At 43.4% G+C, this 25,375-nt stretch overlaps 1 protein-coding gene across 1 annotated transcript in view; it reads right to left on the bottom strand.

The window, feature by feature from the left end:
• Positions 1-25,375, bottom strand: part of GGT5 (gamma-glutamyltransferase 5) — a 130,344-nt gene that overhangs the window by 36,647 nt on the left and 68,322 nt on the right. The window contains 4 exon segments of the mRNA XM_040419672.1: positions 4,181-4,327; positions 4,721-4,878; positions 6,691-6,880; positions 10,704-10,799. Coding sequence (XP_040275606.1) covers positions 4,181-4,327; positions 4,721-4,878; positions 6,691-6,880; positions 10,704-10,799 — 591 coding nt within the window.

The raw sequence follows: 25,375 nt of genomic DNA, 5'->3' as shown, positions 1-25,375 counted from the left end.
CTATATATATATATATATACTATATATATATATATATTACACAGTATTGATGTGACACATAGAAGGTATAATACTGTAGATGCAGTGTTTATAGAAATATGTGGTCAGTTATGCATTATAGTCACTGTGAGGTACATGAGGTAGTGGTAACTGTCTGAAGTAGTATACATGAGTGAGCAATGAGTAAAAACAGGGCATGGAGGGGGGGGGGGGGGTAAATGATGAAAAGTGGAGGACCTCCTCTTACCTCTCCATTCCAGTCTGTATGGATCAATACAGAGCTGCTTGTGAACTTTTAATACTTGCTGTTAGGGGTTGAAGGACCTGTGATGATGTCATCACAGGTCCTGGCAGATGTACCTTTGAAACCTAGGAACTACACCATTTTTGGTGCAGTTCCTTTGCTAGATTCTGCAGGACCTGTGATGTTGAAGATGATGTCATCACAGGTCCTGGCAGATGCACTGTTCTAACCTGGGAACTACACTTTACACTGTGCAGTTCCCTTACAGGACCTGTGATGACATCATCAAAGGTCCTTTAGCTTTAGAAAGGTAAACAGGAGTAATTAGGGGGCGGGGCCTCTCCCTCCACTTCGGTGCCTGCCTGCAGCCTATCAGAGGAAAGGGAAGGGACACGCCTCTCCCTCCCCTGCACCCTCCGCTGGCCACAGGAACAGTTTACAATGGAGATGAGCGCAATGGAAGCGCTCATCTCCCTGTGCCCCGGCGGCTGGCTCACTTGGGGGGGAGGGGGGGGGTCATTTTAGTTGGGGGGGCACAGCATGATGTAGGGGGGGCCGTGGCCCCCTTGGCCCCCCCCTGGCGACGCCACAGCTGCTGGCACTTCACCTGCGACCCCCTCCTGTCCGCAAATGGTAGCGCCCAGGGCACCCCGCTCCTTCGGCCCCTGCCAGGGCCGGTACAAGCAGGGGCCCGAAGGAGCGGTGTGCCCCTGGGCGCTACATTTGCGGACAGGAGGCGGGGCGCAGGTTGAAAGTGCCAGCAAGCCCGTGGCGTCGCCCAGGGGGGGGCCAGAGGGGGCCACGGCCCCCCCCTACATCTGCTGATGCCCCCCCCAACTAAAATGACCCCCCCCCCCCAAGTGAGCAGCCGCCGGGCACAGGGAGATGAGCGCTTCCATTGCGCTCATCTCCATTGTAAACTGTCTGTGCCAGCGGAGGTGCAGGGGAGGGAGAGGCGTGTCCCTTCCCTTTCCTCTGATAGGCTGCAGGCAGGCACCGAAGTGGAGGAGAGGCCCCGCCCCTAATTACTCCTGTTTACCTTTCTAAAGCTAAAGGACCTTTGATGATGTCATCACAGGTCCTGTAAGGGAACTGCACAGTGTAAAGTGTAGTTCCCAGGTTAGAACAGTGCATCTGCCAGGACCTGTGATGACATCATCTTCAACATCACAGGTCCTGCAGAATCTAGCAAAGGAACTGCACCAAAAATGGTGTAGTTCCTAGGTTTCAAAGGTACATCTGCCAGGACCTGTGATGACATCATCACAGGTCCTTTAACCCCTAACAGCAAGTATTAAAAGTTCACAAGCAGCTCTGTATTGATCCATACAGACTGGAATGGAGAGGTAAGAGGAGGTCCTCCACTTTTCATCATTTACCCCCCCCCTCCATGCCCTGTTTTTACTCATTGCTCACTCATGTATACTACTTCAGACAGTTACCACTACCTCATGTACCTCACAGTGACTATAATGCATAACTGACCACATATTTCTATAAACACTGCATCTACAGTATTATACCTTCTATGCGTCACATCAATACACTGCTCTGTGTGTAATATATATATATATATATATATATATATATATATAGATACACACACATACATGCACACACACTGCATATATTACACAGTATTATACATGCAATATGTACAGATATATAGTATATACCGCAGTGCACTGATATGTGAGGTATGAGGTATAATAGATGCTGTGTGTACAGATATCAGTACACTTCTGTATATACTATATATGTGAGGTACAAGGTATAATAGATGCAGTGTGTACAGATATATAGTATATACAGCGGTGTACTGATATGTGAGGTACGAGGTGTCAATACACTGCTGTATTTACTATATACCTGTACACACTGCATCTATTATACCTCGTACCTTACATATTACACTACTGTATATACTGTATACACTGCATATATTATACCCCGTACCTACACTATCAGTACACTGCTGTATATACTATCTACCTGTACACACTGCATCTATTATACCCTGTACCTCAATATCAGAACACTAGGGAATATACTATATACCTGTTACACACTGCATCTATTATACCCGCGTACCTCACATAACTGTACACTGCTGTATATAATATACATCTGCATCTATTATACCTCTTGTGTGTGCCAGGGCTGTTTTGTACATCCCATTCCGGCCCTGATGGCATAAATTATAAAACGCAGCAGCAACAAGAATAGTTCATGGAAACAAAGGGAGGGGCTATAAAGGGGAAATGGGGGGCCCAATTTAGATTCTGCTATGGGGCCCAGTGATTTTTATGTACGCCCCCTGGCTGCAGGCACTAGGCCGGCAGCCTATCAGAGGCCGACGCAATGACGTCATAGTGCCCGCCTGAGCCTTACATTACAGCGTGGGACACAGGTAAGAGGCTGCATCGCATCGATGACACTTAGGTAAGTATAAGTGTTTTTCTTTTTGTTTTTTTTTACAATAGTGTTACTGCACATTGGGGGGGCATATTACAAAACTGGCACATGATGATGGGGGGGACTTTATACTGGCACATGATGATGGAGGGGGAACTTTATAGTGTCTGTGACTTTCAAAGTCCCACAGTCCTTTGTTCTATTGCCTTTAAGTATATTCTTGTTTTGAAACAACATTGATTCTTTCCTTAAAAACGGGGGGGGGGGGGGGGGGGGGCGCCAGTTTGCCATCTTACGCCCTGGGCACCAAATGGCCTTGTCCCAGCCCTGGCCCCTGCCTTGTACCGGCCCTGCTTAAAGGGATTGTCTACCATTTTTTAAGTGATGGCTTATCCTCAGGATAGGCCATCACTAGCAAATCAACAGGGGTTCAACACCCTGCACCCTCATTGATCAGATGTTTGGCAAAAGCTTCAGTGTTGGAAGCAAACAGATGTCCACTTGCTGTGACAAGGTCAGTCCACTACAAAGTAGACAGTCTGACAGAGCTATCTGTTTCCAGTACAGAAACTATTGCCGAGGAGCTGATTGTTAAGGTTGCCAATCAGCAAGGTGGAAAGGAGGACGTACTTTCCTCTGACTCTTCATATAATATGTATATGTTTTTGGTCTACTTACAAAGCCACAATTTCAATTGAATCATTTGCATGTCTAAACTAGGTAACTAAAGCAAAAGCAGACAAACTCTTCTCAGTAGTGGCGACAACGCCGACAAGCACCATTTTTTGCTCTCTGCTGATGGTGCTAATGGTCACTAACTTTTCAATAAACTTTGCAACTTTACAGGTGAATATTAGACACTTTGTAATATACTTTATCAGAGAAAAATGACCCCCTACCACTGGCAAACTAAAATTGTCTGCAAAGTCTGTCTTCAGATACAAGAGGAATTGCAAGCTCACAAAAGGATACGATTACATGCTTTCCATTGAAGTCTATGAAGGGGGACAAGTGAGCTGCTACAGGGAGAAAAAGGCATTTTCCACTGATAAAATATATTACAAAGTTTCATCTATGTACCTGGACTATTGATTTATACAAAGTTTGTGGAAAGGTCTTATTACATGGTCTGATGCCGAGCCAAATTAACCAGCACTGGCCGACTATATGCAAGTTGATTGGTGCACATTTAAAGGCATCAACAGCGACTTGTTCTAGATACCTCATACATAGAACAGCAATGTGAATACTTGCTACAACTTTGACGGGGGCTTCTTTTTAGAGGCTCTGTGTGATTTATTATTATTTTTTTCATTTTGACAGAATTGTTTTTTACAAGGTATCAAAATAGTGAAGGGTCGGCCTCAACCTTTTGAATTTATGTCTTGAATTTATGTAGGTTTTGTCTGACTCGAAGCAAACTGGATATGCAAATATTTTTATTGATCCATACATGCTTTTGACCTGTTTCAGTTTTAATTTTAGATTCCAAAAATATAAATGATGCTAATGTAATCTTACCTTCAAGGATATTAAGAATAAAGCTGAGAAGAGCTCCCCCTGCTGGCGGTGGAGGTGTATACAACATGTAGTTTCCCAGAGACACGTTTAATGGTCTTACGATTTGTGCTTTGTAATTTTTTAAGTCTTCCAATGTGAGAGTGCTATCTAATGGCAAAATTGGGTAAAGAAAATTATGTTTATTAGTTATTAAGAACTAATAAAAATAGAGAATGGAGAAGAAAGTATGCTGAATTTACTGAGAAATTGAAGCATTGGTTACATGCAGCAAACAGGCACATCTCAGCTGCAGCCACCCACTGGCCTCAGCTGTCACATCATATACCATTGAGGCCTGTGATTGGCTGCAGTGTTTATGTGCTATCTATGGGACATAAGTCAAGAATATCAGTAGCGCTGGAGAGGAGGAGATATAAACCAGTTAGTATTATTTATTTTATTTTTAATTTCTTTTGTTTCTTCTTGTGACTTTTTTTTTTTTTTTTTTACTTGGGCATCCCCTTTAATGGCTCTAAAAGTAAGTTGTCAGCTTTAGCTCACCTTGACGTCTGAGATCTTCTATCATTTTCTTTGCAATGGAACCACTATAAAAGCTGTCAATGCCTTCATCTGCCACAGTCTGGAGGGTATGTGCCAGCTGGGTGAAGTTTACAGGATTTCCTGCTTTTAATACTTTTCCATCTTTACAAAAAAGCACACTAGCAGATACATACACACATCAGCATTTGCCATTAACAAGAAAGATAGCTTAATCAATAAACATAAAAAGTACAATATAAAACAAATATAATTCATACGAAAGTCATCATCAGTATTCAAATTTGAGACTATTAGGGTATGTTCACACAATGATTATTTGGCACAGATTTTGGAACATATTCTGCATTAAATCTGCATGACAGCCATAGGAAATCTGTTGTGTGTATGAAAAAGAAGTTGAACTAATGTAGGCTAGAAATCCTATGCCTAATCCACCGGAAAACCACATTAAAAAAATCTGTGTAAATGTTCACGCTTCTGATGTGGTTGTCTCTTCAAATCCACTTACACCAATCCATTTACACCAAAATCTAGGTGAACTCACATTAGTAAATGTGGGCCAATGTGTTATCGTTGAGATAATGTATGACAGTATGTAGTAAGCTCATGAGCTCCCTCTAGTGGTAGCTACAATAAAGAAGTATTCTGGTTTATAAGGGTTGTCATACCCTTTACAAGTGATGGTCTATCCTCGAACCCTATCTGATCAGTGGGGTCCAACAACCTGCACCCCCTCTGATCAGCTGTTCTGCTGTAACTCCCACACCAGAACTATACAGTGCAAACACTGAGGCCACTTTATTGTCTGTGTGGGGCAGACTACCTGCATACTGTCTAATTGGTGGTGGTTCAAGTAAACCTCTTCACCCTATACTCAGTAGATGGCATGCAGGTAGATGAAACAATGAAGAGGCCGCAGCAACAGCTGTTTGGTGGGGGTGCCTGAAGTCAGATCCCTACTGATTGATGGCCTATCCTCAGCATAGGCTATCAATATGCTGAATCCAGAACGCCCTTTAAATCTATATCTAGGTAGGTGCACAGATCACTATAAAATTATGTTAAAGGGGTTGTTCAGGGATTTTTAAGTGATGGCTTATCCTAACACTGCACCCCTGCCGATCAGCTTTTCTGTGCAGCTCCGTCGATGGAAGTGAGTGCTGGAGCTACACTTCACCAAAAGCATTGTAGTGGTGGGTTCCTGCTACTACAGCTCTGCTCCCACAGAAGTGAATTTCCTCAGTGATTGTGAGCCAAAACCAGGATTGGAGCCTCTACAGACATAAGGCATAAAGGAAGATCTGCACCTGTTCTGTGTTCAGAGCCGCACCTGGTTTTGGCTCAAAATCACTGATGGAAATCACTGACTAAATACTGTGTGAATAAGGCCTAAGGGTGTTTTTGCATGCTGCAGTCTAATAGTAGATTTTTTTCTGCTATTGCCATAAAATTGCCACAAGTCTCGAACAATTTTTTTCTTCCATTTTGCTGTATTCATGGTAAAAAAAAACAAAAAAACAGTGATACGACTGCACTGTGCAAATGCACCCTTAGTGACTGGGTTTGACTCGGAGTTCCTTGCTTGGGAAACTGGCACACCAAGGAGGGATTTTGTAGAGATCAATAATGAGCGTGTTAGGAGAGGAGAACCTTGGTCTCTGCAAGTTAGCTGTTATACAAATGTCTGCAGCAAGTTGGATGTAGCCAATATTTTGTTAGTCTCCACTACTTATTGGAGAAATGTGAAATGAGAGGTTAGAAAAAAATGAAAATGACCTCAGTACTATATCCATTATAAATCTACATTTTCTAGATGTTAGTAGTAGTCATTGTTTAATGCCTAATCTTTCCAATCACACATACAGAAGCATCTTTAGAATCATCCCAAAAAATCTAAATGGTGATATTTTAGTTTTTCATGTCCTAACTCCTATCCACAAGTAAATGTTTTCCACGTGTCTGGTACTTACCGCAATGAGCTGTCATTTATTTGTTTTGCTGCTACGTTTAGGTATTTGACAAGAACATTTGAGACGTTAACGCCATTTGTCACCAATCTGATTGTAGGCTGAAAGAGGGCTTTCCAAGGCAACCGTCCATACTTCTTGTGAGCAGCCTCATATCCCCTTAGCTCTCCAGGCACTCCGATCCACTGTGCTGCTGCAAAAGACACCCTTATTTTTGAGGACATTGTTATCATTATTTTTAAACTTTTGCTGAACACTCATGAGTAGGGATAAGCGAACTTCTGTTTTCATGTTCGGGAACGTACAGGGTTCGGGATATCTAAGAATTCCATTATGGACCATAAGTTATGGTCCGTGGTAGCGGAATCCATAACAGAATTCTTAGATATCCCGAACCTTGTACGCCGAACTTGAAAATAGAAGTTCGCTTAACACTACTCATGAGACACAGTTGGGCACATTTACTATAGTGACCAGGCCGAAAAATGCTGTTTTTAGACTGTCTTATATTTTAGTCGCATTTACTACTGAAAATCTGTGTGTTTTTTAGGCATTTGCTCCTTGTACACCTATTTAGATTTTTTGGACTACTTCAAAAGTTTTCTAACTTTTGCAGCTATTTATTTAGGTGCGCCTTTTTTTTGCACCTGATGTAGCCGAAAAACAGTCTAATTTCTACTCCACTCCAGGGCTGGCATACTTTTCTTCGTCTGTTTTGAGTGGTGAGTTGCTCCTCATTTTGCCTAAAAAGTCGCACTTTCGTGTAGACGTACACCTATTTTCAGATTACTTGCGCAACATTTTCATGTGCATACTAATTAGACCAGTCTTAGTGAATATGAACATGTTGTACTGAAAAAGAACCACTAGAGGTCAGACTAATGCCAATTCTCCTAGTCTAATTTATAAAGTTCTGAGCCACTGAGGAAGGGGAGAGACGTCCCCGAAACGCGTCTGGCGAGTTCACCCCCATCAACAAGGATCCGGAGTCAATAAGGAAGGTTTCTGAATATTGGAGCGCTCCACGGAAATCCTACCTCTAATTATCTTGAGGAGAAAACAGACCGGACACTTTAACAGGCAAAACCCGCGAGACTAATATCACGTGACTATAGTCTCGAGCGAGGACGCCATAGAACACGAACGGAAGCTGATACAGCGTGGTGAGTAGCGGTGAGAGGGAGAGACTCCCCAGCGTCCGGACCCGAACTAGAGGGTAAGATTAAACCGGTCCCGCTCTAACCACGACCTGCAACAGTGTATCTACTTCGGCATTTATCCTGTGACACAGTGTGAGCAGTCAGAATTATATACTTTCTCCCTGGACTAATATTCATATCCCTGGACTGTTATCTACATTTGTCCAGAGGCCATCTTCAGATTAGTGCATACCTGATTCAGAGGACTTTAGACAGAAGGTCAGCACTTCATATTAAGATCTATTTTCAGATCTCAGGGGTTATTTACAACTACCCACAGTCCACCGCCCCCAGTGCTTATTTATTTATGCAATTGCGGTTTCTTATATACTGTTTCATATATATTACTATACCCATATCTCATATATTTTTATCATCATTGTTTTTACATTTATTATATGGTCTTATTTGATGTCTGTATTTTACATTTGAATAAATTGTTACCTCTATTGATCCCGCATATTTGAGTGCCAGCCTTACATTTGTTTCACTTTTTATAAATAGTCGGTAAAAGAGAGGTTAAAGAGGACCTTTCACCGATTATGACAATGTGAACTAACTATACAGACATGGAGAGCGGCGCCCGGGGATCTCACTGCACTTACTATTATCCCTGGGCGCCGCTCCGTTCTCCCGTTATGCCCCCTGGTATCTCTGGTCACAAAGTTATGGTAGGCGGAGTCTGCACTTGTTCTGTTGTAGCGCTGGCCAATCGCATTGCAGAGCTCACAGCCTGGGAGAAAAGAACCTCCCAGGCTGTGAGCTCTGCGCTGCGATTGGCCAGCGCTACAGCAGAACAAGGGCAGACTCCGCCTACCATAACTTAGTGACTGAAATCTCCGCCTACTATAACTTAGTGAGCAGAGATACCGGAGGGCGTAACAGGAGAACGGAGCGGCGCCCGGGGATAATAGTAAGTGCAGTGAGATCCCCGGGCGCCGCTCCACATGTCTGTATAGTTAGTTCACATTGTCATAATGGGTGAAAGGTCCTCTTTAAGCGAATATGCCTGTATAATTGTACGCCTAAAAACAGGCGAGCTTGATTTAATGTCCTCCAGTATGTTAGATTTCGTGAGATTACATTCAGCCAGCTGTCACTGTTCTAGAAGATTGAACAGTGTCAGAGCAAACACGAAAACTCCTCTCCTCACCTCTGGAGAAAAGATGTGATTGCTACACCGTTAGCAGACCTCAATGTACTTGCTAATAGGGTGTCAATATGAACCAGGGACATATGTTTGGAACTTTTATGGGGTCATTTATCAAACTGGTGTAAAGTAGAACTGTCTTAGTTGCCCATAGCAACCAATCAGATTCCTCTTTCATTTTTCACAGCTCCTTTGGAAAATGAAAGGTGGAATCTGATTGGTTGCTATGGTCAACTAAGGCTACTTTCACATCTGCATTTTTTCTGGATCCGTCATGATAATATAACTGTCTGATCCAGTTGTATTATCTCTTAAATAGCCATCATACATCCATCTCTAAAACCATAGTAAGTCAATGGGGGATGGATCAATTTTCTTTTCTGTCAGAGAAAACGGATCTATCTCTATTGACTTACATTCATTAACAATGAATGTGGACAAAACTGAAGCCTATAACGGAAATTGCAGATGTGAAAGTAGCCTAAGACAGTTCTGCTTTACACCAGTTTGATAAATGACCCCATTTGTGCTCAGATCAGAAATAAATAAAAAACAAAGGGGGTGATTTATCAAACTGGTGTAAAGTAGAACTGCCTTAGTTGCCCATAGCAACCAACCAGATTCCACCTTTCATTTTCAAATGAAGCTGTGAAAAATGAAAGGTGGAGTCTAATTGGTTGCTATGGGCAACTAAGGCAGTTCTACTTTACACCAGTTTGATAAATCTCCTCCAAAATGCTCAAGTGGGCAGTGGGAATTATACCAGGTATATAAATGACATTTCTAGTGACAGGTCCGGTTAATTAAAGGGAACCATGGAGCCCTGTACGTGATAGATCCATAGATGGACATAGATCCAGAGATATTCCTATTCAATGCTTTAATTGCGCTGATAGATTTTCTTCAGGCTGGCCGCTCACGTAGAGTGCCGTTTCTGTTGCGGATCTCTCTGACACTGCTCAGGGGGCATCTTCTTCCTGCTGCAGAGTTCTGCCTATAATCTTTGTTATGGAACTCAAACAGAGAGGCTCTGCTTCCACTACACTTCAGGGTAGCAACACATGAAAAATCCTTGGAGAACCAGCGCAGGCGCGGAATTGTCAGTGCTGGTTGTGTCCATCAAGCGGCAAGGGGAGACAGACCCTCATAGGTGAAGAACTCTGATCAATTGGTGTAAATCGATTTGCTCATCCCTACTTCTGATCTGTTTGTGAAGGACTATATTCAGACTAGGGTGGCAAGACGTCCGGTTTTAGGCCGGACAGTATTGCTCTGAATGAGCGCGAGCTGCAGCAACATATTAACTGACTGAGGCTTCTCTGACCCCCAGTCAGTCCCTAGAGCCGGCAGACATGGCTCTCTTTGGCTGACTGAGGGGGAGAGAAGCACTCCCGGCCCCAGTGCAGATCACCTCACCATTCTCCCGGTCTATTTTTTTTTCTCCCTTCCCTGGCAACTGGGAATGTGGATTTCTGACGTGTGGACCTGGGGGTGTGACTTGGTGGTCTCGGGTGGCGTGTGTCTACAATGTCCGGCTTTTGAGGGTGAAGCAAATGGCCACCCCAATTCAGACTGTAAAAGCAATGAAGCAGCGTATACAACATAGTATGCTGACACATACAACCTGCAGATTATAATTGCAAAATAATATTTAAAAGTGCACCTACCTGGTTCAAAAAATTTTTTTGTCGCACACTGTTCTAATAAATTTGGAGGAAACTCTCTGGGAACAGTCTCTCTAGCATTGATGACCTCCACTGTTCCTGAAGATAACAGAATGTAGACTTTACTCGGTGTAATACATCAATGTGTAATGAACTGTATCATAGACAATAGCTTACAATAAACTGCTTAGATAGTCAAATACAAATTTTTATAATTGTTCATGTGCAAGGGCAATTGGCATACAATACTAATGAAAGTGAGTGCAATTATTTTCATAAGAAAGTGGTTCCCTCAAAAGAACAATTGCCTCTGATGGTGAATCTAGCCCAGGGGTGCACAACCTGAAGCCCTCGATATCATTCTGTGCGGCCCCCAACCATCTGGTGACATACATGTATGTCTATGTTTTGTGGATGCGAACATGCATTTTTTATGTATTCTCCCATTAGATGGGATCCTGGAGGTGTAACCAGACATTTAGGGTATATAGTATATCTATAATATGTAATATATATAGATAGGCGGCACTCAACTATCTGGATCCAAATAGATAATAGATGCAGTATGGAACTAATGTGAATATTTTAAAATTGAATTATATTTGATACATTATAAACATATAACATCACATAAAAAGGCGCCAAGTAAAATTTGTGAACAATGAATATGACACTCAATATGTTAAAATTTAAGTATAATCATACACATCACTGATTATTGCACCGTGTTCAGCTATCACAATGACACCGGGTGATTACTGGTAGCGCTATCACCTCAGTATATTGAATAAATCGGGTTCACTGCCGATCACCTTGTATCATAGCAATAAGATGTGATATACAAATAAACTCCGGTCCGTGATACTACAATTGGATGAATCAGTATATAGAGATGCGTGATCCACTCCACTGTACCAGTTAACAAAAGTCCAGAACAAGGCCAACAACCGCTATGTGGCTATAGGAAAATTTTGTTACACCACAGGTGCGTTGTTTGCAGCCTGTTGCCCTATAGGCCGCTATAGCGTACTGCCTGCTATACCTAGACTCCGTATTGGTATCAACTGTAAAATGTCCAGTTAAATCATATGCAGTTGGATATGTATCCACAATCAGTACATTACCCTTCCAGACGGCATAAGTTATGGTTCGGTCTCTTTGCGGCCGATCGAGTCCACGTGCAGGTGAAACGCCAGGATGGGTATGCAGGACCTTCCTGCTTGTTCCCGTGATCACCGGTCACGTGATATGGATTTGTCCACGTAATCCGGTAGGGGGCGGTGTCGGAGGCTGTATCAGCTGATGATTTGAATGATGATAAGGCGCGTGCCTATTTCGTTATTCTTTAGCTGAAAATGCTTAGTTCTTTAGGATCCTTTAGAGCGTCATGCGGTATATGGGCTCTTTTTGGTCCTGTAGCTGCTTTAACCAGACGCGTTTCGGGGTCTAAACTTGCCCCTTCTTCAGTGGTCAGCAGCATACTGAAAGATCTGTCTTTATATAGAGGGTTTTATTAGGATAGGGAGGTGTCTCATTTATTTGAGGAACCTTAAAAGTCCGAACTGGAATTAGTCCACTCAAGAACCGGTATCTACGGCCATTCAGATTCATTTTATACATGCTGATAGATATTAAATGGAATAGTACACAAACATCACAAATATATCAATATAAACTATCACTATGATATTCCTTGCGATTTTTCTCGCGTTTTTTTCTCGTGATTTACTCGCAATTTTTTTTGCAATTTTTACATTCTATTTAATTTCATTTGCGTTTTCAGCTAGCACTTTTTTCACTTTATCGATTTTTTCTTTTCAATTTTTTTTTCTTTTCACAATTTTTGTATGGTTATTTCTGTGTCTCTCTAAACATAGATAAAACTAAACATTGAGATAAAACACATTAAATTTAAATTTAGAGAACTAAAACACTGAATTCTAAAAGGAATAAGATGGTGATCCCTAAAATCAAAAGAAGCACACAATCGGTGGGGTCAGTGTAAATATAACATTTTTCATATATTAAAAGCGAAGACTATGCACACGAAAGTAGTATCCCCTCAAAGGTATTGCTTGGTACAAGTACATGTCCATATGTAACACTTTTCGCTACGGGTATCTAATGGTGTAAGGGGGGCAACTATCGAGCAGGAAGGGGGGATCGAGGTGCTGATAAACAGCCAGACACTCAATGCCTCATTACCGCTCGACAATTGCCCCTTAAAGCTTATAGAAAGCCGAACAATTCGAATTCGGCATTCAAACCATACGGCATAATCGTATTGAATTTGAAAATCCTCCTTGATTCGGTACGTGACATTCTGCCGATATGATGACCGCCCCTCCATGGTTTCTTAACTTTCTCAAAGGCCACGTACTTCAACAAGAAGGATCACTGTTATGAAAGTCTCTGAAGTGTGATGATACGGTATGAGCATCGAATCCCTTTTAAATTTTCGCTATATGCTCGGATATTCTTGTTTTCAGGGATCTCTTGGTTCTGCCTAAATATTGCCTCTGGCAGGGACATTCGAGCATGTAGATCACATCCGTAGAATCACACGTCAGACCATCTTTTATCATGAGTGTAAAATAATTTTGTGTGGACTGAATACATGTAGTTTTCTTGGGGAATTTGGTGATACGGCAATTACTACATCTCCCACATCTAAAAAATCCCTTGAAACTGAGCCAGTTGGAATCATTGTGCACTACTTTATTGCGGACTGTGGGTGCCACTTGTAACCCCAAATTAGGTGCTCTAGTGTATACTATCTGGGGTTCAGTGAGTGTGCTCCCAATAATTTTATCGCCCAGGAGGTGGTGCCAATGGGCTCTGATGGTTTTGTCTATAGCGAAAAGATACCCGTAGCGAAAAGTGTTATATATGGACATGTACTTGTACCAAGCAATACCTTTGAGGGGATACTACTTTCGTGCGCATAGTCTTCGCTTTTAATATATGAAAATGTTTATATTTACACTGGCCCCACCGATTGTGTGCTTCTTTTGATTTTAGGGATCATCATCTTATTCCTTTTAGAATTCAGTGTTTTAGTTCTCTAAATTTAAATTTAATGTGTTTTATCTCAATGTTTAGTTTTATCTATATTTAGAGAGACACAGAAATAACCATACAAAAATTGTGAAAAGAAAAAAAAATTGAAAAGAAAAAATCGAAAAAGAAAAAAATCGATAAAGAAAAAATCGATAGAAAAATCGCTAGAGTGAAAAAAGTGCTAGCTGAAATCGCAAATAAAAATTAAATAGAATGTAAAAATTGCGAAAAAATTCGTGAGTAAATCACGAGAAGAAACCGCGAGAAAAATCGCAAGGAATATCATAGTAATAGTTTATATTGATATATTTGTGATGTTTGTGTACTATTCAATTTAATATCTATCAGCATGTATAAGTATATCTTTAGTGAAGTATACAATATGGTATGGAAGTGTACTGACATAGGAATACAAAATGAATCTGAATGGCCGTAGATACCGGTTCTTGAGTGGACTAATTCCAGTTTGGACTTTTAAGGTTCCTCAAATAAATGAGACACCTCCCTATCCTAATAAAACCCTCTATATAAAGACAGATCTTTCAGTATGCTGCTGACCACTGAGGAAGGGGCAAGTTTAGACCCCGAAACGCGTCTGGTTAAAGCAGCTACAGGACCAAAAAGAGCCCATATACCGCATGACGCTCTGAAGGATCCTAAAGAACTAAGCATTTTCAGCTAAAGAACAACGAAATAGGCGCGCGCCTTATCATCATTCAAATCATCAGCTGATACAGCCTCCGACACCGCCCCCTACCGGATCACGTGGACAAATCCATATCACGTGAGCGGTGATCACGGGAACAAGCAGGAAGGTCCTGCATACCCATCCTGGCGTTTCACCTGCACGTGGAGTCGATCGGCCGCAAAGAGACCGAACCATAACTTATGCTGTCTGGAAGGGTAATGTACTGATTGTGGATACATATCCAACTGCATATGATTTAACTGGACATTTTACAGTTGATACCAATACGTAGTCTAGGTATAGTGGGCAGTACGCTATAACGGCCTATAGGGCAACAGGCTGCAAACAACGCACCTGTGGTGTAACAACATTTTCCTATAGCCACATAGCGGTTGTTGGCCTTGTTCTGGACTTTTGTTAACTGGTACAGTGGAGTGGATCACGCATCTCTATATACTGATTCATCCAATTGTAGTATCACGGACCGGAGTTTATTTGTATATCACATCTTATTGCTATGATACAAGGTGATCGGCAGTGAACCCGATTTATTCAATATACTGAGGTGATAGCGCTACCAGTAATCACCCGGTGTCATTGTGATAGCTGAACACGGTGCAATAATCAGTGATGTGTATGATTATACTTAAATTTTATCATAGTGAGTGTCATATTCATTGTTCACAAATTTTACTTGGCGCCTTTTTATGTGATGTTATATGTTTATAATGTATCAAATATAATAAAATTGTAAAATATTCACATTAGTTCCATACTGCATCTATTATCTATTTGGATCCAGATAGTTGAGTGCCCCCTATCTATATATATATTACTGTTTTTATTTTACTGCAATCAGGGGTAGGTCGCCAGGGTTGGCACCGCATCCAGGTGATACAGGAGGTTTGAGCCACTGAAATATATACATTTTCTCTCTATATATATAATATGCCATAAATACAGTATTTCAGTTGGTAATACCCCTTTAAATTTTATTTTCGTCCCTTGGGATTCCTACCGTCTGACAGTTTTTAGTCTGGTTTCTGAAACCCCAGGAAATCGTATGTTCTCATTGGAGGAAGTTATGGCCAGACACACATCTTGTGAAAATGTAATATTACACCACACGACAGCCATTCCAATGAATGGAAAAACTTGTAATGCACCGATTCTGCCATAGCTGAAGCTACTGAGTGTCTGACACCTATCTATGACATCCATATGCCTAGTAGAGCATATGACAGAAGTTATCCTTATGGAACATGCGTTTTAATAAAGTCAATTCCTTCTGTTTGTACCCTGTCGACTTACACAATAAGTCGGAATCTTATTGCTGGAAATAAACAGATCATCATAGTACACTAGGCAAACCATCAGAAATGAACAGAGAAAACATGGCACCAGAGGCATGTCAACTAGAAACAGTTGTGTCTTTAAAATCTGATGGCTGAACATCTGGAAATCTACCATAAGGCATATTGCAATATTAATGCACCGAAAAGAAATATAAATTTAAAAGGGTATTCTAATAATACTATTATTGTTTATTTAAAGTGACATTAACCCTTAGGCCCCTTTCACACGGGCATTGCACCCGCACTGAATCCGGACCCATTCACTTCAATAGGGCTGTGCAGATGAGCAGTGATTTTTCACGCAACGCATACCCTATAGAAATTATTGGGGTTGCGTAAAAAATCGCAAGCATCCGGAAGCAAGTGCGGATGCGGTGCAATTTTCACGCATGGTTGCTAGGAGATGATAGGGATGAGCAACCCCAGACCCCATTAAAGTAAATTCATGGTATTATTTTCCCTTATAGTTATGGTTATAAGGGAGAATAATAGCACTCTTAATACAGAATGCTTACTAAAATGTCGATTGAGGGGTTAAAAAATAAACTCACCTTATCCACTTGATCGCGCAGATCTTTTATCTTCATTCAGCAGGACCTGCGCTGACGTCACCGCGCTCACCACGTGGTGAGCGCGATAACGTCATCAAAGGTCCTTTTGCAGGTCCTGAAAGAAGAAGATAGAAGACAATGCTGGCTGTGTGATCAAGTGGATGAGGGGAGTTAATTTATATTTTTTTTTAACCCCTCAATCGACATTTTAGTAAGCATTCTGTATTAAGAATGCTATTATTTTTCCTTATAACCATGTTATAAGGGAGAATAAGAAAAATCTACAGAACACCTAACCTAAAGCCGAACTTCAGTGAAGAAGTCCGGGTTCGGGTCTGAGTACCACATTCAGTTTTTTATCACGCGCGTGCAAAATGCATTGCACCCAGGCGATAAAAACTGAACAACGCAATCGCAGTCAAAACTGACTGAAATTGTGTGCGCACTCGCTCGGGTTTCCTGCAATGCACCCAGGACGCATCCGGAGCAAATCCGGGACGCCCGTGTGAAAGAGGCCTTAGAGAACCCAGCGATTTTCTGTTTTTGCGTTTTTGTTTTTCACTCCCCACCTTCCCAGAGCCATAACTTTTTTTTTGCGTTCACATAGCCGTACAAGGGCTTTTTTTTTTTTGTGTGCGGGACGATTTGTACTTTCTAATGGCACCATTTAATATTGCATTGGAACTGAGTAAAAAAAAACAGCGTTTTTCTTGTGCTCTACTCATATTGAAAAAAACATTTTTATTGCCATATTCTAACCCCTATAACTTTTTAATATTGTGTTGTGAGAGCTCATTTTTTGTGGGGCGACCTGTACTTTTCTGTGATATCATTTTGAAATGTGTGTGACTCTGATCACTTTTTATAAAAATTTTTGGGGGAAGGTGAAGGGACGAAAAATGGTGAATTGGCAATTTTGAATTTGTTTTCTGGTACACCATTTGCCATATGGTATATGTATTGTTATATTTTAATGGTAAAGACGTTTTGGGATGCGGCGATGCCTATGATGTTTTTTTTTATTGTTTATTTTAATTTTGGAGAAAGGGAGGTGATTTCAACTTACATAATTTTTTTTTTACTGTAGGTTACTGTAACTAGCAATTGACAATTCACATTCTGTGATGGGTATTTATCCATCACAGAAAACACCATTCACTGTATTCCAATATAGTACTGCCACCTGCAGGCCTGAATTGGTATATATCAGTGATCGGTATCGAAGTCTGCTTGGGGCTCTGAGCTACGTATCACAGGCACATAACAGCTTCCCCAATCTCAGCTAGGGAAGGCTGTTAAGGATGCGGGAGCTCCCGCATCTTCCATACTCAGATGCCGTGGTCACATTTGACCACGGTATCTGAGGGATTAAATGTCTGCGATCGGCCTTATCAGACATTCGCCCCAGGCCTCTGCTGTTAGGAACAGCAGAAACCCAGTGGCTATATGACGCCAGCTGCACTTGCAAGCAAGCGCCATCTTTAAAGTGCCGTCTTCCGCCGTGCATGTACAATGGAGGTCGCCAGGGGTGCTGTACACATTAAAAAGGGGTTCAAGCAGATAAACTAAGAGAAACAATATACATGAGCTTAATGAGGTTCTCCAGGAATTGTTATTAATGGCTGCCATAAACTCATCCTATAATGTGACTAGGTTGGGTTGTTGCAGAGTTGCTTAGAGGGTGAGGGAGATTCGGCTTTACTTCGCTCCTGCTCCTTCCTTTACTTTACATTGCTGAGTGTTCCTGTCAGATTTATTGTACACGTGTAGTGTCCCACTACGTAAGGGTGGGCACTACTCAAGGGTCAATTGGGTCACGTTGTTCTCCACCTCCTGTGGAACATGGTTATGGTATTTTACATTGTAATGTGTATTTTCATATTATCTCCTGTGTATCAGGCCTGTTAGGGGTGTAGTTCCTCCTCCTAGGCAGTAGAGGGAGCTAGGGAACCCCCTAGAATATATAGTCAGGTCCAGTCCAGAGAGACGAGAGTGTGGTCAGAAGCCAGTGTGGAACTTTAACCAGAGGTTAGCTGGGTAGCAGCTTCTGACATGCAGCTAGATAGACCAGGTTCCTAGCTTGCACCCAGGAGAAGAAGTTGCCTCCTGAAGATGAACAGTGCAGAGCCACTTTTATCCAGCCAAGTAGAAAGCTGAAGGGCAGAAGGATATTTAGAGCAAGAGGATTTACACCAGAGGAAGGTTTCCCTACCCAAGGATAAAGCCAGCTATAGGGCATACGGGCCTTGGAGAAAGCCAGACAGGATCTGAGGAAAATACAGCCTGATCTGTAAGTGTTATTCCCTCTGAGTATCTTGCAAAGACTTTGCCTGCCATTTATGTGAAGCCTGCCTGTGACCAACATTGTACATGTGGAACTAACTGAAACCTGTAAATAGTTGAACTGTTCAGTAAAAAGAAGTTCTGGTTCACTGCAACTTTGTGTACCTCAATTATTCCTACAACAAATCGGTGTGCCACCGTTACCGGCACTGGCGTCACGAACTATAAGGGATCTTGCCACCGGCACATTAAACTTCCAACACCCAGGGCACCTCATCTACCACCTGGCCTGGTCCCTATACACAGAGAGTGCCTCAGAGGATTCATGTGCCAGCCTCTCCATCACTGCTGTACGCCTGCCCAGGGTAAATAAAAACAGTGAGTACCAAGAGCAACCCTCGGTTTGTTAACTACCCCTGTGACCTCACACTCGCTCACCCTGCAGGACTGGCGCACTGCACACGGGATTGACCCTTTACTATCTATTGTAGAGCAGGAACTTAGCTCTACAATAGATGGTAATGATGCGCTCATGTTCCTTGTTACTGTCTGGCTGCTCAGCCATGACATTACATCACATGTAGGATTGCATCATTATCATCTACTGTTGAGCAGAGTAATGAAGCAATCCTCTGGTAGTATTAGCCTCACTGGAATGTTAAATGTAAAGTGAAGGCAGGAGCTGGAGGGCAGTGTATAGTGAGGTCTCACCTGCTTCACCCCACCCCCAAGCAGTCACATTCTAGGATGGGTTGGTGTGGCTATTAATAACCACTCCTGGAGAACCCTTTTAATGAATGACAGACTGAAGCAGAAAAAGAGAGGATCCTGCTAAAGTGGGCTTACAATCTACAAGAGAAGGGGGGAAGTGGCAGTAAGTGAAAGGTTAAGTTGTTCATATGGTAGTTGTAGGAAGGTGCAAGGGTTCGTCATTGACGGAAGGTACGTGTCACCAATGTTCCTGGCCTCGGTGAGATAAGAACCAGTAATTTTGTGTGTCAGCGGCAGCTAGTGCTCGCTGACACTGTTTTACTTTTACTTGTAAAGCCAATCCGGGCTGGTTCTTATTAGGAGCAGCCAAAGAGCAGGGTTGGTGGCTGAGTGGCCTCCTTGCTTCAAGTCACGGTAACCACGCCCCCTTCCCTGCCCCTTCACTGTGACTGACAGCCGGCAGTTCATCAAAGCAAGCTGAACTGTCTTGCATAAGCGCTGTCAGTCACAGGGAAGGGGGCGTGGTTACCGTTACTTGAAGCAAGGAGGCCGCCGCCTCCGTGACTTCAGGCCTGACTAGAGAAGCGCGCCGGCAGAGGATTAAAGAACGTTTTTACAGCTTTTGCTTCATCTGCCTGCAGGAAGAAAATGATCATTACAAACATGCTGCTGGTTACTAGTCTAAGGTACTGCTGCCGGCTTGGGATGTTTGTTGGAGGTGACAGGTTCCCTTTAACTCCAAAAAAACTATTGAAAGACCAAACAGTCCTCTTAAGGACTACAGTGTGTGTTTGACAGCAGTGCAGCACCATTTTATTTATTTTTTTACCAAGGGTTAAATTCAGCAGTATCAGGGAGAGGCGTCTTCAGGAAGGGACAGATAGTGCAGGGCTGGAAAATCGCTTTTTTAAGTGCCCAAAAGCTTTTAAAAGACAGAAAGATTTGATATTAGTGAGATCTACAGTACGCCATCAGAAAGCAGTGTGTTTAGCAGACATTATAAATCGGGGTTTATTCACTAGAGTGTGTCTGCAAGTGAGATATACACTGCGCCAGAGAATTTTTTTTTTCTGGGGAAATTAAGCTAATTTGTGCCACATCTGTGTGTGCGTTCAGTCCGCAACCGTTATATTCAGTACTCCAGCAGAGAATTATTTATATTTTGGGCAAAGTTTACTAGTTTTGCGCACATCTGTGTGTGCGTTTAGGCCGCAACCGTATATACAGTATTCCAGCAGAGAATTATTTGTATTTGGAACACATTTAACTACTTTTGGGCACATCTGTGTGTGTGCGTTCAATCCACAAACCTTATATAAAGTATTCCAGCAGAGAATACATTTTATTTGGGACAAATTTAACTCGTTTTAGGCATATCTGTGTGTGCGTTCAATCCACAAACGTTATATTCAGTATTCCAGCAGAGAATAAATTTTATTTGGGACAAATTTAACTAGTGTGTGCGTTTAGGCCGCAACCGTATATATAGTATTCCAGCAGAGAATTATTTGTATTTGGGACACATTAAACTACTTTTGAGCACATCTGTGTGTGTGTTTAGGCCGCAACCATATATACAGTATTCCAGCAGAGAATTATTTGTATTTGGGACAAATTTAACTAGTTTGGGGCACATCTGTGTGTGTGTTCAATCCACAAACGTTATATACCGTATTCCAGCTGATAATTATTTTGCTGGGGGCAAATTTAAATAAGTTGTCCAACATCTATTGAATAAACCTTTTAATATGAAGAAGGTGAGCACTAAGGGACGGGGAAGTGGGCGTGTTGCTGACGGTTCAGGCAGAGGCAGTGGCCCTGGGCGCAATGAAACTGTGCCAGCTGCCGGTGAAACTGTAAAAAATAAAAAGTCGACCATACCCAGTTTCATTTCACAGTTAACTGTTCGTTGCAGGACAACACTGTCCAAGTCGGACCAGTGGATGCAGAAGATAATTCTTCCACCCTCTCTTCCACCAGTCTCATTAGCAAAGAGTCTGGTCCACAGAATCCTCACCCTGATCCTCCTTCCTCCCACCATGTAGAGTCAGGAGTCGGACAAACCGTTGATACCACACTCGGACATTCTGAGGACCTATTTTCATCGCCATCACTAGATTTGGCCCTCTAGCCAAGCACACTTGAAGAGGCACAGATCTTATGCCCTGATTCACAACCTCTTGACCTATCACAGGGTCAAGAAGATGAAGGTGGTGAACGTCAATTATTTGTTCACAATGTGGATGAGGATGAGACACAGTTGTCAATCACTGAGGTTGTGGTTAGGTCAAGTCAGGAGGATGGAGATGAGGAAGTGGAAGAGGAGGTGGTGGACGATGAGGTCACTGACCTAACTTGGGAAAGTGAAAAGCCGAGTGAGGAAAGCAGTACAGACGAGGAGGGATCTGCAGCACCGCAACAAGCTGTAAGAGGCAGTGGTGTGGCAAAAGGGAGAAGTCGGCCCACACCAAACAGGCCCGCAACCGTTACATGGAGCACCCACATGCGTAAATCTCCCTTGCCAAGGGGTAGGTGTTCCGCAGTATGGCGCTTTTTTGCGGAAAGTGCAGACGACAAAAGAGTGGTAGTTTGCAACCTGTGCCGTACCTAAATGAGCCGGGGCGCGCTCATGCAAGCAGCCTAATGAGTGGTCCGAACGCCTGGGTCCACAATCTGGGTCTGCGGGCCACCCCACTGCCTCCTCTTCCCCTGTGTTACGCACTGCTGGCCAATCCCCTGTCGAAGGCGCAGAGCCGGATGCCCCTTGCCCTGCACCTGGGCCTTTGCATGCACCATCAGCAACTACATCCACTTCCCTGTCCCAGCGCAGCGTCCAATTGTCCTTAGCCCAGGCATTTGAACGCAAGTGGAAATACCCAGCCACCCACCGTCCATAGTACTAAATGCGCAACTTTCAAAATTACTGGCCCTTGAAATGTTGCCATATAGGCTTGTGGAGACTGAGGCCTTCCGCAGCCTGATGTCGGCGGCCGTCCCTCGGTACGCAGTCCCCAGCCGCCACTATTTTTCACTGTGTGCCGTGCCCGCCTTACACCAACATGTGTCCCAGAACATCACCTGTGCCCTGACCAACGCAGTTATTGTGAAGGTCCACTTGTCCACGGACACATGGACAAGTGCTGGTGGCCAGGGACGCTACATTTCCCTGACCGCACACTGGGTGAATGTTGTGGAGGCCGGTAGTGAGTCGTACCCTGGGATGGCAGCTATGTTACTGGCTCCAACCCCCACTTCTCTTCCTCCTCTTCCGCCGCTACCTCCACCACTTCTACCTCCAGCAGTCAGCCAACAGTCGGTAGCTGGAAGCAGTGTAGCACTGCTGATGGGAAACATCAACAGGCCGTGCTGAAGCTGATCTGCCTAGAGACAAACAGCACACCGCTGCAGAGCTGTGGCAGGGTTTAAGGGACCAGACCGAGCTGTGGCTGTCGCCACTCATCCTACAACCAGGCATGGTTGTGTCGGACAATGGCCGTAACTTGGTGGCGGCTTTGGAGCTCGGCAACCTGATGCACGTGCCATGCCTAGTGCACGTATTAAACTTAGTGGTTCAGCGGTTTATTAAAACATACCCAAATTTGACAGAGCTACTAGTAAAGGCGCGCCGCGTGGGTTCCCATTTCCGCAAGGCGTCCACAGCTTCAGCTGCTCTGTCAACGCTGCAGAAGCGCTTGGGGCTTCCAGCTCACCCACTGTTGTGCGACGTGAGCACCCGCTGGAACTCTACGTTCTACATGTTGTCCAGGCTTTGTGAGCAGCAGAGGGCAGTTGTGGAATACCAGCTGCAACATAGTCGTCGCCTTTCGAGTCAACTTCCACTATTTACAAGCGAGGAGTGGGCATTGATGGCAGACCTCTGTGAGGTTTTAAGAAACTTTGATGAATCCACACAGATGGTTAGTGGCGATAATGCTGTAATCATCCCACTTCTGTGTCTACTCAAATGATCGCTGCTCACAATTAAGGACGACGCTCTGAATGTGGAAATGGGAGATGACTTTAGTGTGGGTGATAGCTAGACCACCCACATTTCATCTTCTCAGCGCGAATTGGACCATCAGGAGTAGGAGCTGGAGACAGTTGCCTCTGCTCGTACTACCGACAGAACTTTAATTCCATTGGTTCGACGTGGATGGGCACAAGGGGATGAGGAGATGGAGAGTCATCCTGACGTCGACATAGATGTCTTGCCTGTTGGTACTCTGGCACACATGGCTGACTTCATGTTAGGCTGCCTTTCCCGTGACCATCGAGTTATACGCTTTTTAGATAACACGGATTACTGGGTGTTCACCCTTCTCGACCCCCGCTACAAAGAGAACTTCTCATCTCTCATTCCTGTGGTGGAGAGGGCAAGTAAAATGGTGCAATACCAGAAGGTCCTTGTTGAGAAATTGCTCCAAACATTTCCATCTGACAAAGCTGGCGGCAGAGTCCGTACTTCCATAGGCAAACGAGGAAGGCAGATGGGAACACACTCCAGTTCCAACAAAGGCAGGGCAACACTCTCCAAGGCATGGGACACTTTCATTACACCCCGCCAGCAACCGCACCCTGAAGAGCGGCCTACTGCCCCAAGGAGGGAAAAGTTTTGGAAGATGGTGAAGGAATACATAGCAGACCGTGTCAGTGTCCTCAATGATCCCTCGGTGCCTTACAACTACTGGGTGTCCAAGCTGGACACGTGGCACGAACTTGCGCTCTATGCCTTGGAGGTGCTGGCCTGCCCTGCCGTCAGCGTATTGTCCCGGGTGTATATTTAGTGCTGCTGGTGGCATTATAACAGATAAGCGTATCCGCTTGTCCACTGACAATGCTGACAGGTTGACTCTGACTTCTCCACTCCACCAGAGGAAAGCTGAGCTAATGAGGAACAAAAACGCGATTTAAATGTATGCTTTATAATGTACTCAATCCACAAGATTCAGATGCACCCTTTTCACCGCAAAAAAAGGGTATATGTTTAAATATTGTTTTCTTATCCTCCTCTTCCATACAGTATATATGCCCTCACTACAATGTTTTATAGGGTCCGCTCACCTTCAGGCCCTCACCTCCAATGTTTTATACGGTCTGCTCACCTGTAGGCCCTCACTACAATGTTTTATAGGGTCTGCTCACCGGTAGGCCCTCACCTCTAATGTTTTATACGGTCTGCTCACCTGTAGGCCCCCACTTCAATGTTTTATAGGGTCTGCTTACCTTCAGGCCCTCACCTCCAATGTTTTATACGGTCTGCTCACCAGTAGGCCCTCACCTCTAATGTTTTATATGGTCTGCTCACCTGTAGGCTCTCACTCCAATTTTTTTATAGTGTCCGCTCACCTTCAGGCCCTCACCTCCAATGTTTTATACAGTCTTCTCACCTGTAGGCCCTCACCTCTAATGATTTATACGGTCTGCTCACCTGTAAGCCCTCATCTGTAATGTTTTATGCGGTCTGCTCACCTGAAGGCCCTCACATATAATGTTTTAGCGCATCAGCTGAACAGCAGGCCCTCACATATAATGTTTTTGAAGGTCAGCTCAGCAGCAGGCACTTGCCCGTAATTTTTTATAGGGTCACCAGCATGCCCTTGCTCCAAATGTTTTGGAGGGTCACCAGCAGGCCATCAAGGATAATTTTTCAAGGGTGTGTATGATGCCCTCCTTTATGTGTAAGAAAGGGTGTATTGGAGTGCCGATTCCTTGTAATATTTGGCAGCCCTTTCACTTAGTGCATAGGCTTTAGGAGTGTAGCAGTGTACCTGAACAATTGTAGCACCATGTGAATGAGGCCCTTCTTTATGTGATATACAGGCTGTATTAAAGTGCTCCTTCCGTGTAATTTTTGACAGCACTTACACTGTATATACAATTGAATATACAGGAAAGAATGTTTCCTAACAATTTTTCCTCTAAAAAGGTGTTTTTTTTGGGGGCGGGGGGGGGGGGGGCGGTGTTTTGGGCGTTTTTTTTGTCGGTCTGTAAAAGTGACATACAACATGGTTCCCAGCAGCAACATTT

The sequence above is a fragment of the Bufo bufo genome, chromosome 2 (assembly GCF_905171765.1).
Source record: "Bufo bufo chromosome 2, aBufBuf1.1, whole genome shotgun sequence".
Lineage (NCBI taxonomy): Eukaryota > Metazoa > Chordata > Amphibia > Anura > Bufonidae > Bufo > Bufo bufo.
This window is presented reverse-complemented; position numbering and strand designations above follow the sequence as displayed.